Source organism: Procambarus clarkii, chromosome 92, assembly GCF_040958095.1.
Source record: "Procambarus clarkii isolate CNS0578487 chromosome 92, FALCON_Pclarkii_2.0, whole genome shotgun sequence".
NCBI classification, from domain to species: Eukaryota; Metazoa; Arthropoda; class Malacostraca; order Decapoda; family Cambaridae; genus Procambarus; species Procambarus clarkii.
The window spans coordinates 5,356,284-5,371,978 of NC_091241.1; the positions used below are offsets into that span (position 1 = coordinate 5,356,284).

The window sequence follows — 15,695 nt, forward strand, 5'->3', positions numbered from 1 at the left end:
CCGGTAGGTCCACAGAACTCCATACATATGACTGATGCCAAAGTCTGACATTAGCATATCAGCCTGGATAAACTCCGGGGAGCCGACGGGGCTCCCCCCAACCCCAGAAAAAAGTGTGAACAATTTTACTTGCACAATAGGGCACTCTCAACTATAAACAGGGGCACAGTGCAGGGGTTGTACCACAACAAGAGTAAAGTACATGCTTTTTTCTGCATCATACTTACGTTAAGGAGTCTCCAAGTGACAGCTCGAACAGAGGGCGGAATACCAGACCACGAGAGCTTCCGAAGCTCCGACAAATTGGTACTGTTGCTTGAAATTAATTCTAGGAACTTTTCTTGTTTAGCCATGTCTCTCTCATTACCTGTAAAATACACATAGAATTAAACCCGTTTACAAACTTTTGTTCATATTTATTATTCATACCATATATATAAAATTTGATACAATGTAATTTGAAAAAGCTTACAATCTTCTGAAATATATTTTATCATTAGTTCACCACAGTTTCATACAAAGGAGTTTAAATAATGCCATAATTTAATGCAGGGAAAGCTGCTTATTTGGTCACATTTGAAAGATTTAAGAAATAGAGCGCCGAGTAGACAAAACATTTCCTTCTGAATTAACCTGACTTATGGGGAGCAACTGCCAGAGACCTTGTGTCTACCAGGCTCTCATGACTTGTATACCTATTATGACCCAGTAATTTATCAAATAATCTCATCACATAAGTGGAGGAAGGAAGACAGTAGTGAATCTAATTCCAGCCATAACAGAGTGATCAACTAACTATTATACAAAATAACGAACAAAATACGACTCTTAGAGTGGAATATTGTTGCATAATAACAGACCCTTTCAAAGAGAAATTGCTGACCTGGAGAGCATGCAGAGATCCTTTACTGCTAGAATCCAATCAATAAACCATCTAATTTATTGGTTCTCAAGTGAAGACGATAGATAAATAATAATTGACACATGGAATATATTAGAGGGACTGGTTCCAAACTTACACACACAAATAACATCACACGAGACCAGAAGGCATGGCAGGATGGGCAGAATACCCCCGTTGAAAAGCAGAGGTGCAATAGGTACTCTGAGAGAATTATTATCAGAGGTTCGAGTGTGGTCAACTTATTCCCATTGTCAGGAACAAGAAGCCTGTATATATACGTATATAATTTAGGCTTGTATTGAGGTACCCCCTAAGGTTAAACTTCTGAACATTCCCAGGATGCAACTCCACAACAGTTGCACCTATTTACTGCTAGGTAAACAGAGACATTACGTGAAAGGAAACGTGCCTAAACATTTCTGTCTTGCCCAGGAACTGAACCCGGGATCCCCAACTGTGAGTTGAGAACAAAACCATCTGTACTATGAGACCCTTAAATAAGCAGACCACAGGTGTATCACTGAGTACATGACCTTTGGAAGTTCCCCACTCTCAAGGCATTCTTCTCAGAGTTGTTATGTCCCAAACTTGATGCTCAGGCCTTCTGGCAGTCTAAAACAACCTTCACTACCCACTACCGCCCTGAAATTTCCTGCCTGTACTGTCAATGTGTTGCACTTAGCCAGCTGTTTTACAGGTAAGGTGCTCTTCTGGCAGGATCCTGGGTGCCCCCTGGTGTCAAGGGTCTCCATCAGTTCCTGGACAACAATTCTGCAGCTCAAGTAAGTTTTCCACATTAATATTGCTGTTTGTTGTATTTTTTATTTCCTTCTCACATTTGCCTTTAGGATTATCCGAGTGCTATAGCTTAGTAATAAAGCTTTGAGTCAACATGACAAGCTCCTTTATGAGCAAGATGCTCAGCTGTACCTGTTAAGTCAGTTTCTGATACAAGTTCCTGATGCCTATGTGCTAGTTTTCCTTAATGTTCTCAAAATATGGCAGGCAGGGGTGGCAACCAGATGGGCAAACTGGCTGAGTGTGAATGCTACTTTCAAGTCCTTGTGATACCATGTAAGACTTGAAAAATCTTTGAGTTTTTCGAGTTAACTTTTATCGTCACTCTACTCTGTATGTCACCCTATTCTGACCGTCACAGTCTTGTCAAATGTGACCTTTAGGGATCGTGCCTTAGAAAGTATCCAAGTGTCTTTCTAACACAGAAGCTTTTCTTACTCATGAGCCTGACTTTTGTAACTAAAAGGATGTAAGTACTGTATTATAAGTGAAAAGATTTTAAAATTCCATTGCAAGGCTCTGGAGCCTCCAATTTAAGAGCTTCAAGTGTATGATACATGGCATTGTAATCTAGCAAAATAGATGGAGTATTAAACGTCTATCTAAAGGTTCAATAGTGCACAGCTGAAAGATTAGATACGCTTCAGTGTCTGTCAAACACAGCAACTGCAACTACAGCATTTAGAAGTATTGTACTGTACTAACAGTACATATGTACACTTACCTTAGGAAGTGAATGTGTTATGCAATTTTCTATGAGAAGCAAGTGGCAGATAACAAGACAAGCACTGCACTCACCAATGGGCAATAAGACATGACCAAGAAAAAGAGAGGTGACATGCAGTGTCAACATGCAAGAGTTGGAATGGTTACTCCCTATGTGCATTCCACAACTCAACAGTTACTGTATTATGTAAGAATGGGATTCACGGTCATCTGCAGAGATTCTAAATAAGCTATTATATGCAGAAAATTATTACCGGTATTTAATGCAAGTCACATCCAAATGTGAGAGCATGAGTGATGATATAAAAAACTAAAGTACACAAATGCAAACAACAAGTCATTCCAACTGAAAACTTATATTATTAAAGTCTGGGTAAGATGTTTATGCAACAAAGGAAAAAACAAATTTGTAGAAAGGAAAAGTTAGAATTTGCAAGAAAGAAATTTGAGCAAAATCTGTAAACAAAAGAAATGCATCTTTAAAAACCCATATTAAATCACACAAGGAAGCAAAGCTAATTATAAAGAGATAAGGTAAGCTAATTACACGGAGAATGTGCTGAGCCAGTAAGACTTTATATTTATAGCACTTGGAAAGAAATAAGAATAAGATAAGAGCTGGGATATGAGGATAGAGTGAAGGAATGGTGTCCAACCACTTGCAGCATTCTGTACAGAGCAAGACATTCTGAACAGAGCAAGACATTCTGAACAGAGCAAGACATTCTGAACAGAGCAAGACATTCTGAACAGAGCAAGACATTCTGAACAGAGCAAGATATTCTCCACACTGGAATATATTCTAATAAATGGAATAGAAATAATATAAAAGTGTGCTATTAAGCCTACATATACAATAAATGTTGTTCCTCAATAAATAACTACCGATTTATAATGGAAATCGAGCACACAGTAATATATAACAAAACAATAAATCATACAGTCAAAACTCCTCAACATTTAATAATAAATATGCAACATCATCTAAGTTCTAACAAATTTAAGACAGGTATAATTAAATACAGTAATGAGAAGAGCGAGACTATAGACATAAAGCCGAAGAGTGAGCGTGTGAGTGAACAACTGGTGGGGAGGTCAGAATACACTGAGGTTAGTCTAGGCAAACTGCAATACTTTACTGAGGAAGAGGAACATGAGAAGATGTTAACAAGTGAACAAGTCAAGGGTTTGTGGGTCAGAATAGACAGTAATTAATTGAGGCCAATTACAATACTTTAGTGAGGAAGAGAAATGCATAAGGATGTTAGTAGGTGAATAAGCCAAGGGTTTGGAGGTCAGAATAGACTGGTTAGATGAGGCAAACTGCAACACTTTAGTGAAGACGTGCGAGAAAAGTGGCTGACTGTGAGAAGGTGCATGAAGTCAAGTTCTTTACCCGAGGTACTGATGACAGGAGTCCTATGTGTGACTGCTGCTGATGGGTCTAGTCTGGACAGAGGGAGGGCACCCTCAACTGTTCGTTGGGAAACACAACAATATCCATGGAATCACTATTTGGAAAACATCAAGTGATGGGAAATGGGACACACTGCTCACTCCGAGGAAAGAGTGTTAGCAACGTATCATGTTTGAAGTAGAAGGGTCACACTGCATCCTCCGAGGAATGTCATCACACACAACATGGTGGAAATGCAACGATGTCTGTAGTATTCTTAATATGCACAAGTTAATAAGCAAACCACAATGCACAGAATCACAAGCACCATCTCCCAATTGCTATAAAATTATGGAAAAAAATTGTTACTTCAAATATAGTCAAGATTAGTTGTTTTATTTTTGCAAGAATTGGCTTAGTCATTTAAAAATTCTCAAATGCATGTTAATGTACTTTAGCAAAGCAAAAGTACAAGCATGCAAACCATAAAATTGTGAAGATAAATCTTGATGTATTCTGTTTCCATACAGAGAGATGCTCAGACAATGCGTCTCATCAAGGTGGTATTAGTGTGCGTGCATGACTCAGGGCGCGCGACTTGAGGGACCAGTGTCGGTCCTAAGCCTGTCAGTGGTACAAGCAGCGAGCTCACATACAAAGCACTACTCAAAATGTGTGAGTTTGGTGAACATTCACAGCACATTATGAGAATTATGCCTGCATGAACCTCCCTAATAAGGAAAAAGACATTTGCTTAATATACAGTCCTATTAGTTTTCAAACTATGCAGTCAAATATATTCTAAAACAACCATAAATAGCAATTACTGTATTCTAATATTTTTAATAAAAGTTATTAAATAATGAATGAAAAATGCAAGAGCTCAAAAAAGACTTCAGAGTACTGTACAGTATATAAAAATTGATAAATAACTGCATATATTAATTCAATATAATTTTCATAACATAATATAAATATTTACTCAGTACAATAAACCACAAACCACAATAAACAAATTAAGCAAACTGTAAAAGTGTTACCTATGACTGACAACAAAAGTTTAAATAATAAATGGCCACCACATTTTTAAGAACATCTTATAACACAATTATAAAGGCACTACAGCAGGTGGTAGAAGCCAAAACCTGTCCGTACTTTCAAAGTGTTATACAACAAAGAGTGCTGGGAAGATGGGACACCACGAGTATAGCTCTCATCCTGTAACAACACTTAGGTAATTACTAAAATCTCTGCTCAATTTCACCACCCAAAACTGCCTCCGAGATGCCCCAGCCATGAACTATCATCCTCTTACTGGTTCATACATTTCTATAATATACTAAACAAATTAAATATAATGTAGGCATTTTGTTGCAGCATATGTAACATAAACACTACCCATCAATGGATGCATAAACTTTCTTTCTTTCCTGTATTTTCATTAGAGGCAGTGATACTAAGACTGATATTAACCCCCACAGAGACTAGCCTACCACACTGCATTCATATAAAGACCTCAAACAATATGTTCCTAAATATATTCCATCATTTACCATAGTATCATGATGTTGTCTAACAATAACTCAAACCCTGCTGCCTATCCATAACTCAGTCCACTGTTGCCTCTCTAAATCTAGTCCCATGCTGACTATTCAACCTATTGCCCCTGTTTGTCACTCCTGACAATCCCACTTCACAAATGGTTTATTACAAGAGTTTGAATTCCAAGGGCCAGATTCACAAAGCAGTTACACAAGTACTTACAAACATGTACACCTTTCCTCAATCTTTAACGGCTTTGGTTACATTTATTAAACAGTTTGCAAGCATGAAAACTTCCCAATCAACTGTTGTTATTGTTATAAACAGCCTCCTGGTGCTTTGGAGCTCATTAACTATTTAATAATTGTAAACAAAGCCACCAAAGATTGAGAAAAGATGTACAGGTTAGTAAGTACTTGTGTAACTGCTTCATGAATCTGGCCCCAAGTCTTTTATCACAATCCCATAAGGCAAGGTTATGCATTGTCTCTTAATCCTCATCTTGCAAACAAATCCACTCAGCTGATTCACTATGTATGGTGTATGCACATAAAGACAATTCACCAAGAATGGTCTGTGTATAATTGGATGACTCGCCAGGAAAATTACTCGTCAACTGGTGTCATGCCGTGTACATTTCACTCATGCAAGTCACAATCAGAAAGACTATACTTTACAAATTAGACTACCAATTTTACCATACCCATAAAGACTCGTTATTTGAAACCCACTCTCATGGAGTCCATCCGTCTGTCTTCTCCACTATCTTTCCTGTGCCTAACTTTAGCAAATTAATAAGCTAAATTAAATAAGCCTCACACCTGATTAAATCTTGATAAAACTCCTACCTGATCAAAGCTTGATGAAGCTAACACCTGATCAAAGCTTGTTAAAGCTCTCACCTATCCAAAGCTTAAAAAACCTGATCAAATAAAGTAAAATAAACTGTTTACAACTTTTGTGATATCCAAATGGGAATATGCAGCAGTTCAATGGAGCCCATACCTCAAGATGCACATCAATAAACTGGAAAAGGTGCAAAGGCATGTTACGAAATGGCGAGGCAATATGATCACTACATACAAAATGTAACAGCAATCAACAAAACTTGACAAAGAGGAATTTTTGAAACCTACACCTTCAAGAACAAGAGGTCATAGATTCAAGCTAAGGAACCAAAGGTGCCTAAAAATATATATTAGAAACTTCTCTTTTGCAAACAGAGTGATAGAAGGTCGGAGCAAGTTAACACTTTTGTCCAGCGGCGACGCATTCTGCATCAATAAATAAATTGACGGATGTCCGCTGGTGATGCATGTTGCATCAAAATTTAGAATATTTGTTAAAATTAAATTTGTTATCTGATCATTAGGGGACTAGTTGTAAAATGTGTGCCTTTAGATTGCGAACAATTTGATACCATAATGAACGACATAGCACAACAGTTAAGGTCAGAACACTGGAAAGATTATAAAATATTTGTGGTGACAAGCGTCCAAAATAAAAATATTTGTTAAAATTCCATTTACTGTTCGATTATTATGGTACAGTACTAGTTGTAAAATGTGTGCCTTTAGATTGCGAACAATTTGATACCAAACTGAGCGATGTTGCTCGAAAATTGAGGTCAGAACACTGGAAAGAGTACATTTGTTAGTGTGGGTGCGTGCACTCCCAGGAAACGCAAGGCCCACCTTGGGGTGGGTTGCGGTGCGTGCGCCGGGTGCACGAAAGTGTTAAGTGGGAAGGCAGTGGATGCCAAAACCATCAGTAGTTTCAAAGTGTCATATGACAAAGAGTACTGGAAAGATGGGACACCACAGGTGTAGCTCTCATCCTGTAACTAGACTTAGGTAATTACCTGGCTGAATCTTGATAACACTAACACCTGACTGAAACTTGAAAATGCTCACACCTGACCCAAGTTAGAAAATGCTCACCTGACCAAAGCTTGATAAAGCACACATCTGTAAAGCCTTATACAGCTTGTCCCTCTACAAAACACTGCCTAATAAAGTTAGTTTCTAAACTTACTAATTTCACCCAAACTCTCACAATACATTGTACATTCACCAAACTTTTTGACCCAGAATCTACCATGAACAAATAAATTATATAACACACACACTCTTGCAAACAATTATATCAACTATACAGTACTTATTAAGTAGTTAGTTTAATCACATACAGGATCTCTTTTACGAAACACCTTATCTTACTCGGGGGTGAATAAGACAACACGCCCACAGAGGAGTGAATATTGTTGACCACTGGGTGAGAGACTATTTCTGTTGCATGTGCATCTGAGCAGGCTATGGTAGGCTGGAGCTGATTGTGAAGTTCGGCTAAGTTGTGAGGTGGCAGCTGCCTGGATCGATGGCTGTTGATCACACTTAATGCAGCAGACTGAACCATGCGATTTGATATTTTCACATCTGGAACAATTACCAAAGATGAAACCACTAAATATACACTAACAGCTGACAGGTAAGTGGGGCAATATTTCCTGACATCAAGTTCAGAACACCTCTTCAAAAACAAGCTTAGAAATTCTCAATTTATACGGTAAAATTTAATAAATTATCTATAAAATTTATCTGCAACTGAAACATAAAAAATATATTAAATTCAAAAGCCTTCAATTTAACTCCTTCATAAGAAATAAAACAATCTATCATGTGGGAAGAGCCTCATAAATATAATGTAGGCATTTACTTATTTCTACTTAACTATTTCTATTTAACATCAAACACTTGGTATTTCTAGATTAAATACCTGATATAACGCAGAACTCATCATCCCCACAATCCCAAGCATCGTTGACCGATTCCTGGTAATCCTGGAAACTATCGCTCACCTCAGGTTTCCTCTGTGCGCCCTCCTTACGTGGGCTCGACCTTGAAAACATACAAGTCATCAATATGAATTTCTGTTAAATATTCTGTATTAATTATTGTTAATCCATAAATAAACTAAGCAAAACAATTGACTAAGAAGAGCATACGGATAGCACAATTGCAATGACACTTTCAATCTATCTATATCTATTATCCATCTACTTAAAGAGCAGCGAGGTCTAAGCACATTGCCATCCAAATGTCCACTGTTGAAATGCTGTAGCTCAAGAAAAATGTATACTAAATAAAACTATTATTTGCCAAGAAAATTAGCTATGCAAAGATATTATACCCTCCAACAGTACTGTAACAATCAACTGAGGTACTTGGTGTACCACTAAGTACTTGGGTCTCATACACTACACCAGGTACTGTACTTGGTGTACCACTAAGTACCTGGGTCTCATACACTACACCAGGTACTGTACTTGGTGTTCCACTAAGTACCTGGGTCTCATACACTACACACACTATAAAGTACAGCACATCCTTAGTTGTTGCTTAAGAAGGTATACATATCTAGTAAATTATTTTACCTAAGGGCAAACTTCACTTTGTTTCTCTCAATACGTTTCCTGACATGCCTAGCTATCACTCTGTGCTTCACTACATAGCTAGCTACCACTTGAGGTTGTCATCAGAGGAGGCCTTACTTTGGTGAGCGTGTAATGGGAGGATGCATGGCGCCATACACAGCTCGCATGCTGAAATACAAACAAAAATAATGACATCAGTCATTCTCAAACAGTGGCATGCTTAGCTGACTGACTGACACATTTGCTACCACTTGCACGTCAAACCAAGACATAAATATGATGAATACGAAGCCTTTCAACTATTGCATAGCAAAGCCTCGGTATTCTCATTTATTTGGTAACTATATCATTCAGACTGACTAATACAGTGTCGTGTTCCAAGATATAAGGGCAAGCAATAAAATCCGAAGCAGCATTCCCATTAACAAATGACACACTCCACAGAAGCATAACCCCAAAACAGGCTGATAATTCAGTCAACAGTTAAGTATAACCGTTATTAATAATAAGTTTTGATATAAACTGTCCTTACCACTGATACACAAAATTAACCAACACACACATGCTGGCAAATCAATAAAATGTTACATGTATTAAAGATATACAGTATATATATGCCCTAGTAATGTTTAAAAGTAAAGGTTTATGAAGAACAACTATAACAGGATTGTATTATCTTTACTGACAACAAATATCAGCCCTTGGCAACCAAACTCTTCTTATAAATTATAATAAACATTTTGACACTGATTTGACAATATGACATTTAATATACACTCATACTGCTGGAGAAAGCACAAAGGAAATATGGTACTGCTTACCTCAGGGACATGTCAGATTAATCTGCAGCCCTCTCTCATACCACAAATTTGACATGACATTCAAATACAGTACCACATAGCTGGTGGAGACAAACTCCCTTCACAGCTTTCAAAGTAGATATAAGAACATAAGAATGAAGGTAACTACAGAAGGCCTATTGGCCCACAAGAGGCAGCTCCTATTTATATTCACGCAATCTCATTCATATATATGTCTACCCTACGCTTCAAACAATTATGGGATCCTACTTTTATTATATTTCGCAGAAACATTACGCGTATGTTACATTAATGTGATGACCCAGTCATCTCTTTGACCTGCCCTATTATTAAACCCCGTTCAACTCTATCAGTAGAGCCAGCAATGACCACCTTAAAGAGATGGACATAGCCCAATACGACAAAGCCCAATACACTCTGGAACTTATACACTTTGAAAATTACACAAAGTGGATGGGAAATTAAGGTCATTAAGACAAGATCTTTTAATGGAAAACAATGAGAAGCTGAAACTGATCCTCCTTGAAGCAAAACGTTTAAATGAGAGATGGAATGTAGAAGAAATCAATTATTATGTTCTACAAGGTAATAAGGATCGAAAAGCCTGTAAAATGGTACAAAAAAGCAAATCGGAAAAATCATTAAAGAAAGGGATAATAAAAGACAAAAGAAGAGGGGCCATGTTCCTGAAAATTGTATATACTGTGCTAACACAGATGGAGAGAGAGAAAAATTACTGGAGTTAAATAATATAATACAGCTTAGGATGCCAGATATTGTTCCACTAACAAACTCAAAGAAAATATTTAAAATGAGTTTGTATTCCTGAGGGGCTACTCAATTTGGAAATGTGATAGAAAAATTATGCAAGGTGGAGGCAGTACCATGCTGGTGAAAGAACACCTAATGGTAAACAAAGCAGAAATTGACAATTCACAAGAAATTGACATAATGGCACCTTAGATTTGTAACCAGAATGATAAACTGATAATCATAAGTGCCTACAGTCTACCAGCATCACATGGACAGAGGAGCTGGATGGTGAATGATCATGATCGACCTTATAACCATCATGAGACAGAGACCTATACTGTAGTAAGAGTAGAAAAAGATAGGTCACCACTGTTGGCACTTGGTGACTTCAACTTTAAATCCATAGACTGGGAGGCCTACGAAGCAAAAATGGAGGACTTTTTGACTGGCAGATTCATAAACCTCATCCTGAGGCTGTTCATGTATCAATACTATTCAAAGATCAAATCCACAAGGGCCGTGACGAGGATTCGCACCTGCGTACGAGAGCATCCCAGACACTGCCTTAATCAACTGAGCTACGACAGGGTTAAAAGGGTTGAAACCGAAGTTCTACTGAACTTACTGGACCCCGGAGCCTCTCCGAGGCACAAACCAGGATTTTACACAACCCCCTTCCCCTGCACCCGAGCTATGTCAATAGTCCGTTCTCCCTCTTCGGCCTCGGAGAAGCTACGGGATCCAGTAAGTTCAGTAGAACTTCGGTTTCAACCCTTTTAACCCTGTCGTAGGTCAGTCGATTAAGGCAGTGTCTGGGATGCTCCCGGACGCAGGTTCGAATCCTCGTCACGGCCCTTGTGGATTTGTTCATTTGATGCATCACATTAGTGTGATCTCTGTGTGTGATGATGTAAGGGCGAAGAGGGAGAACGGCCTATTGACATAGCTCGGGTGCAGGGGGGGGGGTTGTGTAAAATCCTGGTTTGTGCCTCGGAGAGGCTACGGGATCCAGCAAGTTCAGTAGAACTTCGGTTTCAACCCTTTTAACCCTATCGTAGGTCAGTCGATTAAGGCAGTGTCTGGGATGCTCCCGGACGCAGGTTCGAATCCTCATCACGGCCCTTGTGGATTTGTTCATTTGATGCATCACATTAGTGTGATCTCTGTGTGTGACTATTCAATGATATTTGCCAAGAAAGAAGAAGAGATACTTGACATTACTTTATTCTTTCCCCCCCCCCCTCCACCCCCTAAAGGAAAGAGCAAACGTGTCCTTTTGTCAATATGCAATGCGCTATAATCTAGAAAAGAATAAGCAAAATAAATCAGTTAAAAAATGTGATTTCAGGAGAGGACACTATGGGGAAACGTAGAAGGTTCTTTAATAAATTTGATTGGAAAGACGTTGTTAGGCAAGGAAATAAATGAGATGTATGTCAAGTTTTGTGAGATATATGATGAAGACACAATCATTTATACCACAACAGAGTTGCAGAAATAGTAAAAAAGAACTGGTTCAACAGAAATTGCGTCCTAAAAAACCATGGCATGGTTTGTTTGGTGGCGATTCTCTGCCACTACCTTCGTGCCACTGAGTCTGCTTCAGTGGATGCTATGTGGGTTGATCCTGTTTCCTTGATCCCCTATTCAAAAGGCTCGTCTTTCCCAGGTCATCCGCATTGTCATAAAATGTAGCTAGCCTGCAGTCTACCCTGCAGGCTGCAGTAGAGAGCCGGTCAGCCGAGTGAACAGCACGCTGGACTTGTGATCCTGTGGTCCTGGGTTCGATCCCGGGCACCAGTGAGAAACAATGGGCAGTTTCTTTCACCCTATACCCCTGTTACCTAGCAGTAAAAATAGGTACCTGGGTGTTAGTCAGCTGTCATAGGCTGCTTCTTGGGGGGTGGAGGCCTGGTCGAGGACCGGGCCGCGGGGACATTAAAGCCCCGAAATCATATCAAGATAACCCTTGTGTCCACGATGTTAGGAAATATGCCACTCTTTTGGCTGTGTTCGTTAACATATCCTGGACCAATATTTATATGTGGGAGTTTCAGAGGTCTAAAAGGGTTCTGGCGGCCTGATATAACATGGAATTCTAAATTGTGAGTCAAGAACGAATCCGACTGTACAAATTACTCATGACTGAACATCCTAAAGTCCCTGACAAGATGTACCCAACATGAAATAAGGCAGGTAACTCCCTTTTTAACCATAGAGAATTGTATGCCAGGAGGAACAACAGGCCAGGCCAGGTCTTGCCAAGCTAGACCAGACCAGGAGTGGCCAAGTCACACCGGACCAGAACTTGTCAAGCTACACCAGACCAGGTCCGGCCAGGCAGGACCAGGCCAGGTCCAGCCAGGCAGGACCAGGCCAGGTCCGGCCAGGCCAGACCAAATCAGGTCCGGCCAGGTCAGACCAAACCAGGTCAGACCAGGCCAGACCAAACCAGGTCCGGCCAGGCCAGACCAAACCAGGTCCGGCCACACTCTCCACCTACCTCCCCGGCACAGACTTGCTATTCTTCTTCCAGAAGTTCTTTCCATTATGAGGGTCGAGGGATTGCATCTTGGCGCTGAGAATGTGCGAGGCGAAGCAAGAGGCTGGCGAGGTGTTTACATTGAGGTCTGCTCCATGTTTGCCAACACCGTCCCAGGCTGCCCACACTCTATGCCTCCTCTACACGCCTTAATAATAATCATCATTTATTCGCAAGAAGGTACAATGGGTTGGTGAGATTACATAAGATTGTTATTTTTTTTACATTCTTGCAAAGCCACTAACACGCATAGCGTTTCGGGCAGGTCCTTTTTTAACGCACACACACCCGTATACTTCCTCAACACACTCTTGTATAATTTCTCATCACACACACTGTATACTTCCTCAACATATACTATATATAATCCCTCAACACGCTCTAAATATAATTCCTCCCTTAACAAGTACACTATTGTATATATCATCCCTTAACACACTGTTTAATCCCTCAACACACTCTCTATAATCCCTCAACACACTGTATAACCCCTCAACACACTGTGTATAGTCCCTCAACACACTGTATTGTCCCTCAATACAATCTGTATAGTCCCTCAACACTCTGTATAATCCCTCAACGCACTCTGTATAGCAACATATTACAAGAGTGTAGCTGAGAAGCATCTACAGTTAATAATTATCTGTTGAGAGTAATTAAGGCCCTGCCCGAAACGATATGCTTGTTTTCCATGAGTTTATTAGATTTACTAGCACTAGTGGCATCGACGAGGACAGGAAGCCGGCGGATTGTCTGAGGTCCCCCCCCATTTGCCTTGATGATTCTTTCCACCTGAACTTTAAAACCCAACAGTTTTTTGGCATTAACGACTTCGGCGGGTAGGCGGTTCCATAGGTTAATAACCATGTGGGTGTAAAAGCACTTCCTTTTCTCAGTCCTACATTGTGGCTTGTTGAGCTTGAACCCATTGCTCCTTATTTGTGTTACATCTGACCTTTTGAAAAAATCCAGATCCACATCCTCCAATTTCTTCAGTATTTTAAACGTTTCAATAAAATCCGCCCTGTTCTGCCTGGTTTATATTGTTGTTAGCCCTGTGGCCCTCAACCGTTACTGATACGTGCGTTGACTAAGTTCTGGAATGATTTTTGTTGCCCGGTGTTGCACTTTCTCCAGAGCAGGTATGTCCCTCTGAAGATGAGGTCTCCATGTCTGAATACAGTAATCCAAATGGAGGCGCACCAGAGATTTGTGCAATTAAAAAAAAATTGAATCGCTACCTTCTTGTCCTTGAAATTAAAGGTACGTTTGATTATTCCAAGTGTTTGGTTAGCTTTTTTACCTGCTGTTCCTACCTGTTGTTCCTACCTGCTGTGCAACTTTCAGTGAGTGGTGCATCTTGACTCCAAGGTCCTTTTCCTCATTAATCTGCTGCAATGTAATGTTATTAATTTGGTAATTGTGGTGTGGGATGTTGTGCTCCACATGCAAGGGTCTTGCATTTGTAAATATTAAAAAGCATTTGCCAGTCATCTGACCATTTATGGAGTTCCTGTAGATAGATCTTCGTAAGGCTACATCATTATCAATTCCCACTTTGCCATAAATCTTTGTGTCATCTGCAAATTTGATGATGTGTTTTGTAATATTCTCATCTATGCCATTAATGTATATGACAAACAGGGTTGATCCCTAAATGGACCCCTGTGGCACCCCAATTACCATATTTCTCCAGTCAGATTCATTACCATTTAGCACAACTCTATTTTCTTTGTTTTAACCATTGTGTTATCCATTCTAGTATTCTTCCATGGTTTTTCAAGAATGTAAAAACACCAACGTTATGTACTCTCACAAACCGAATGTTCCTTTTTGTATATACAAAAAAAAAACGCAAAACATACGACTATAATAATGTGTCTTGTGAGTGGGAGAGTGTCGGCACCCTGCCACTACGTCAAAATTTACACCTAACATTTTACTTCCTGTCAAAATATTTTTTTGTTTAAATATACACAATAGTTAAACACATGCTTGAAATAAAGCCATAAAGCTCGCCACTCTGTTGCTTGCGTTTGGTGCAAAAGTACAGATATAGTTAACCAAACACCTATATATAAATATGAGGAAGCGGAAATCCATGCACACTGCAATATCTGAATGTATCGAATGTATCGCTCTATACCTGCCTAAAATTCGTATTAAATGCATATAAATCCGTAAGGCTATATTTATTAACGTACACTTACTCTTCTTCAGATAAACGCGATTCATATGAAGCCATAATAAACATATGGCAGATAGTTAAAGAACTTAAACCAGAAAATAAATTAAGAAATAAGAAATTATATATGAACCGGTTACAAATGAACGTCCATACTTGATAAATACCTCGGAGTTGACATATTGGTCTACACAAACACATAAATACATATAGTGAGTTGTGTTGGAAGCTTCACCCACCGTCTCAGAAGGTCACGGCAGTCAAGGATGCATTTACCGTACTATGGACAGTTACGGAACTTCCTAGTTGAGCTACCCATGCGTTCTCTTGGACAACTCTCAGCTGTTTTTATTTGGCGAATTACATTTTATGTCATATATAAGTATGTGTATTTTTTTATTTGCATATATATTTTAATGGGGAGATATAGACCGAAAAGAAATAATAGCGACGTAGTGCACATCTGTAGCACTGCCGGGGACCCGGAAGCGTGGGACACGAGACATAAACAAACACAAGTAACAATATTTAATTAGAGGAAGAAATTAAAGACTTTACAAGGAAATTGTATATAATGTACAGTCTAGTCTATACA

The 15,695-nt window shown here is 39.2% G+C and overlaps 1 protein-coding gene across 1 annotated transcript in view; it reads right to left on the minus strand.

Moving 5' to 3' along the window:
- The window catches only part of LOC123775121 (TBC1 domain family member 22), a 24,882-nt gene extending 11,818 nt beyond the window's left edge, over positions 1-13,064 (minus strand). The window contains 6 exon segments of the mRNA XM_069319192.1: positions 228-367; positions 3,825-3,902; positions 7,586-7,801; positions 8,142-8,263; positions 8,917-8,967; positions 12,877-13,064. Of these exon segments, the coding sequence (XP_069175293.1) occupies positions 228-367; positions 3,825-3,902; positions 7,586-7,801; positions 8,142-8,263; positions 8,917-8,967; positions 12,877-12,944 (675 nt within the window). The 5' untranslated portion in view covers positions 12,945-13,064.
- Positions 13,065-15,695: the final 2,631 nt, after the last annotated feature.